This window comes from Mustela nigripes, chromosome 12 (genome assembly GCF_022355385.1).
Source record: "Mustela nigripes isolate SB6536 chromosome 12, MUSNIG.SB6536, whole genome shotgun sequence".
NCBI classification, from domain to species: Eukaryota; Metazoa; Chordata; class Mammalia; order Carnivora; family Mustelidae; genus Mustela; species Mustela nigripes.
The window spans coordinates 69,751,435-69,756,419 of NC_081568.1; the positions used below are offsets into that span (position 1 = coordinate 69,751,435).

A 4,985-nucleotide genomic window follows, 5' to 3' on the forward strand; every position below is an offset into this window, starting at 1 on the left:
ATGCTTGTCTGTGTCATGGCCTCAGCCTTGATGTCATCTTTCCAGAAGAAAGATGTGTGGCTGCCCATGAGTCTCATAGCCAAGCCCAGGAACTCTGTCCTTCGCACGGTGACTTGGGTGCCTGTCCACATCCAGGTCTCCTGCCCAAGAAGCCTCCAAAACACTGTCTCTTAGTGTGGGTCCTGAGACAGTGCAAACCTCCTTCATCCCTAGGACCCCATCTCAGACACCTCGACAGTGCTTTTAACTGTTCCTACTTACATTCAAAAGCACCTTCTGGAAAGGGTGTTGAGTGTATTAATCCTGCTTCTCCATCCATGGGGCTATGGAGTACACAAAGGCAGGGCCCGGTTTTCCACCATCCCTGTATCCTCCTCCCCTGCTGGGAACCTAGTAGGTGCTCAATAAAAATGAATGAATGAATGAATTACTCCATTATATCATCGCGTCCTGAATAATTTTACCTCCTAAATCTCTCTAGACTCTGCCTCCTCTTCCCCGTACCTGCTTCTAAAAGTTTGTCTCTCTACTCCCCAAATACTCTTCCACTAGGCTCTCTTCTCTCTCCCTCCCACAATCTGACTTGCCCACCTGACATGATTTTCCCTTTCAGCCCAGGAAGCTTTTTGATCCTCTGTGAGCCCCCAAACTGAGAGAAGTGTTTTCTTGGGATCCCACAGCTCTGAACTTCCCCATCCCAGCATGGATCCACACAATGGGAGGATCCAGTACTGTCTGTCTCCTCTACCAGGCTGAGAGCCTCCCGGGCCAGACGTGAGGGCCACTGGAAGGGTCCCATCCACTTCCTCCCTAGCACAGGGCCTGGTACAGATTTGAAGAGTTTGTTGACTGTCTGAGCTGTGACAACTCATTTCCAAAAGAAAAGTCATGTTCCATATCAGAGGGGCCACACCAGCTCTGTGCCTCCTTCTATACCAGCTTAGACACTGCCTGTGGCCCCCACTCTCCACCACCCAGGTTCCAGAACACTGTCTGACACAGACCTCCACTCTGAGGTATCTGCATCTAGGGTTCTTGAACTCTCCTGTGCCTCCTAAGAGCTCCGTGGAAGGGACTGAGCAGGGCCCTATGAAAAAGTGAGAAGGATCAGGGCCTGGACATGCCATACTCTCACCCCAGCCTGGCCACCTAGAAATGTTCCACGAGAGTCAGAAGGGCAGGAAAAGCATCATGTTTGGGCCCCAGTGGGGCCTGGAGAACTAATGTCTGCCTTCCCTGTGCAAGGGAAGCAACCCTTCTGCCATCCAGTGAAACTGCCAGGGCCACAGGCTCAGACCATAGTACTTAGAGCATGAATTCTACCTGCTGTCAAGGGCTGTCTACTTGAGCCCAGCAGACATTGCTTGTGTCCTACCCCATCAAACTAGACTCTATCTGGGGCCAAAAACCTCACAACCAGTGTGGGGAGCTTCTCCATTTCAGAGGGCCACCTGCAGGGGCATGGGGGCTCACATGGGTATACCTCATGTAAAACATCCAATCACGCCAGCACACAGACACTCAGAAATGTACACGTAGGCACCCACACTCCTACAGCCATAAAACTCTGAACATGGGGCAGCAAACATAAACTCGTGCTGTCCTCTCCAAACTCCATTGTGAAAATCAAACACTTGTCAGCCCCTCAAGAGCCTGTGGCTTTTTCAGAAGCAGTTCCTGTTCCACAGAGAGGCCTCTGGAGCTGGGGGTGAGCTGAGGTAGGGGCCAAGTAAAAACTAAAGTTTGAGAAGCTGCAGTACCCTGACCCCTGCCAGGGACTACGTGTAGGAACACAGTGCCTATCTCGGACGGCAGTCAGCATGCAGAAGGAGGTGAGGCTCACATAGCTCAGAGCCAGAGTCACTTAGCAAGGTGGTACTGGTACTGGAGTCAGAACTTAAACTCAGAGCCCCAACACACCTCTGCAGCATGGGGGTTGAACGCAGCTGTGAAAACTGGGACTGTTGCTGTTCTTACCATGAAGGAACACTCTGCTATCTTGCTGGATGGGTGTCACATGAACACATCTGTCATTCTCCCTGCTCACAGGTGCTGTGGGGCAGAGGTCCGTGGCTGGGCAGAGCTTGCTGACTACTCTGGATCCTTGCTGGGAGCTGTCCCAGGAACTATGCCATTTGGCTGGATTCTGCCTATCCAGGGACAGTGATGCAGGCCTGTGAGGGTCTTTCTCCCACTCAGATCTCTCACTATGGCCAGAGGAGAGGGATCTAGGAGGAGAAGGGGAGGGTTGGTTGAAATAGGCCCCAGGGTGGGCACAGCCAGCCCAAAGGCTTCTTGCGATTCGAGGCAGGGTGGAGAGTCTGGGCGTAGGAGCTCAATTCAGTATCTCCCAGGCCCCGCCCTGGCCACTTCAGGCCAGGAAGTCCAAGCTGTGCCCGGAGGCCCCTCAGAGGGAGTGGGCAGTCTCATTGGCCAGACTACCCAGGGAGGGTTGGAGAGTGCTCAAGGAGGCAGGCGGATGCGCTGCCAATTCTTGGAAGGGCTCACTGATGAAAAACCCCTGAGCCTGACCACCTGGAGGAAAGGCTCACCGTTCCCATGTGTGATAAGGGCCAGGAGATTCCACAGGTCAGGTAGTTCCCCCGCCTCCCTGGCGTTTTGTGGTCACCATTAATCATTTCCTCTAACTGTGTATATAAGAGCTCTTTTGCCAGTGAGCCCAGTGCTCAGAGAGAAAGGCTAAAGTCCTCAGGAGGATGTGGCTGCAGAACCTGCTTTTCCTGGGCACTGTGGTCTGCAGCATCTCTGCACCCACCAGCTTACCCAGACCTGTCACTCGACCCTCTCGGCACGTGGATGCCATCCAAGAGGCCCTGAGCCTTCTGAACAAAAGTAGTGATGAGACTGCTGTGATGGTGAGTGAGGGAGTGCAGGCTGTCCCTGGGCCACCTTGCTGGCCTGGACTGGCCCTGCCTGTCAGCTTAATAAAATGGTATTTTTCTTTTCTACAGAATGAATCAGTAAAAGTCGTCTCTGGAATGTTTGACCGCCAGGTAAGATGTTTCTCTCCAACACACCTTCCCCTCTACCTTGGGGGTGGCTCCATTTCAGAGGGACTTTCACAGGGTTGTCAGTCCACTTTCTCTCCAGTCAGCTGGCTGCCAGGAGGGGCTCTCAGGAGGCCACCGGCCTTGCTCCTGTGGCATTCACGTGAATTCCATTAGCTGAGCAGCCACGGACAGACCTAGCATTCAAGGGGCTAGGGGTCACCAGGGGACAGGTGGGTAGGCGGGAGTTACTGCAGGACACAGGGGCTGTGGGCTTGGGACACTCATGAGACTAAGCCCTGTGGAGAGAGCATGCTGGCAACAGAGGAGCACAGAGAGATTTCAGGAACAAGCCATGTTCACATAGCAGGATACCCCACCCTGCTACCTTCTCCCTGAATGGTGGGGGTTAGTGACCTCCTTTCCTGGGGCCTGGGACCCTCTCAAGATGCCAGGGAAAGTGGCTGTGCTGGCTGGGGGTGGCCTAAGCTGAATGGTGCAGATTCATGTTGGCACAGACAGAGCAGTGTGTATGACTGAACCCGGCATCATCCTGTGCCCCTCCCAAGTCCTTCTCTTGGGGGACAGGGCTGAGAACTGGAAAGAGTGACGGGGAGGGTGTCATGTGCCCACCAGAGGGCACTTGTCCACTACTTACCAGGAAATGGACATTTCCCACAGGAGCCGACATGCCTGCAGACGCGCCTACAGCTGTACAGTGAAGGCCTACGGGGCAGCCTCATCAGCCTCAAGCAACCCTTAAACCTGATGGCCGACCACTACAAGGAGCACTGCCTCGAAACCCCGGTGAGTGCCCACGTCAGGGTCCCAAGCTGGAAGGTCTTGGTCTAGGGCGGTGGAGTGGATAAGGAGGGACCTTTGGCTGTAACTATTCAGGACCCCAAAGGGGTTCTGTTTAACAGATTTGCCCCTCTAGAGATTGAGCAGCCCTGCCCATTTTCATCTCTAGGAGTTAAAGCCATGGAGCTCTAGGGGCCTATACACTCCCCCGAGGGAGCTGCTTCTGTCCTTATTATCATCAGTGAGGTCAGAGGTGAGGTAAACCCAAGGAAACTCAGGTCCTGCCTAGGGCATATTCCAGAACCCAAACACCACCTCCATGGCCCCTTGTGAGGTGCCTAATTGTATGGGAGCAAGGAGGGGGTCATACTAAGATTGGACTCCTGCCCCTTCTGGGTTGAAACACAAAGAGACACCGGCCCAACTGCCCAGCCCAGTAGACCAGCTTCGGGCTGGCGTGTTGTCAGGCTCTTGGCTGTGGCTGCCACTGCCAAAGTTGTGCATCCTTTGGGTGACACATGGTGGCAAGCTTGTCATCTGACCCAGGTCAGCAGGCAGGCTCCAAATGGGCCTTTTGGCCTCTGAGTTTCAGAAGACAGTGCAGAAACACACTGGTGCTTCCCACACATTACCCATTCACACCTGAACTTAAAAGTTTTGTTTTATTTTGTTCTGTTTTTAAGGAAACTCCCTGTGCAACCCAGACTATCACCTTCAGGAATTTCAAAGAAAACCTGAAGGAATTTCTGTTCAACATCCCCTTTGACTGCTGGCAGCCAGAAACAACAGAGGCCGGTCCAAACAGGAGCCAGCCCTGAGAGTGTAGTTCCCGAACCACTGCACTCCTACCCACGGACTGCTGAAACTCAGGATCTTCATCTTCGAGGGACCACAGGGCGGGCCAGGGCCGGGGTGGGGGACACGGACTTGCTCTGGGCCATGCTGCCCTTGTTACCAGCTTCGTATATGGGGAATGGGGAACATTGTACATTGGCAGGGATCAGTAATATTTATTTATATATTTATGTATTTTAATATTTATTTATTTATTTATTTAAGAGCATATTCTCTATTTATTCAAGATGTTTTGCCATAATAATACATTATTAAAAGCCCATTCTTATTTGTGCAGTTTCATTTGTTCTTGACCATGAGCAAATGCTAATGGTGTGCTCC

At 52.7% G+C, this 4,985-nt stretch overlaps 1 protein-coding gene across 1 annotated transcript; it reads left to right on the top strand.

Annotated features, from left to right (window-relative positions):
- Positions 1-2,640: 2,640 nt before the first annotated feature.
- Positions 2,641-4,764, top strand: CSF2 (colony stimulating factor 2). The gene is made up of 4 exons (XM_059416590.1): positions 2,641-2,876; positions 2,973-3,014; positions 3,690-3,815; positions 4,493-4,764. Exons 1-4 carry the CDS (start codon positions 2,718-2,720, stop codon positions 4,625-4,627), a joined length of 462 nt encoding a protein of 153 aa, XP_059272573.1. The 5' UTR covers positions 2,641-2,717; the 3' UTR covers positions 4,628-4,764.
- The last annotated feature ends 221 nt before the right edge of the window (positions 4,765-4,985 follow it).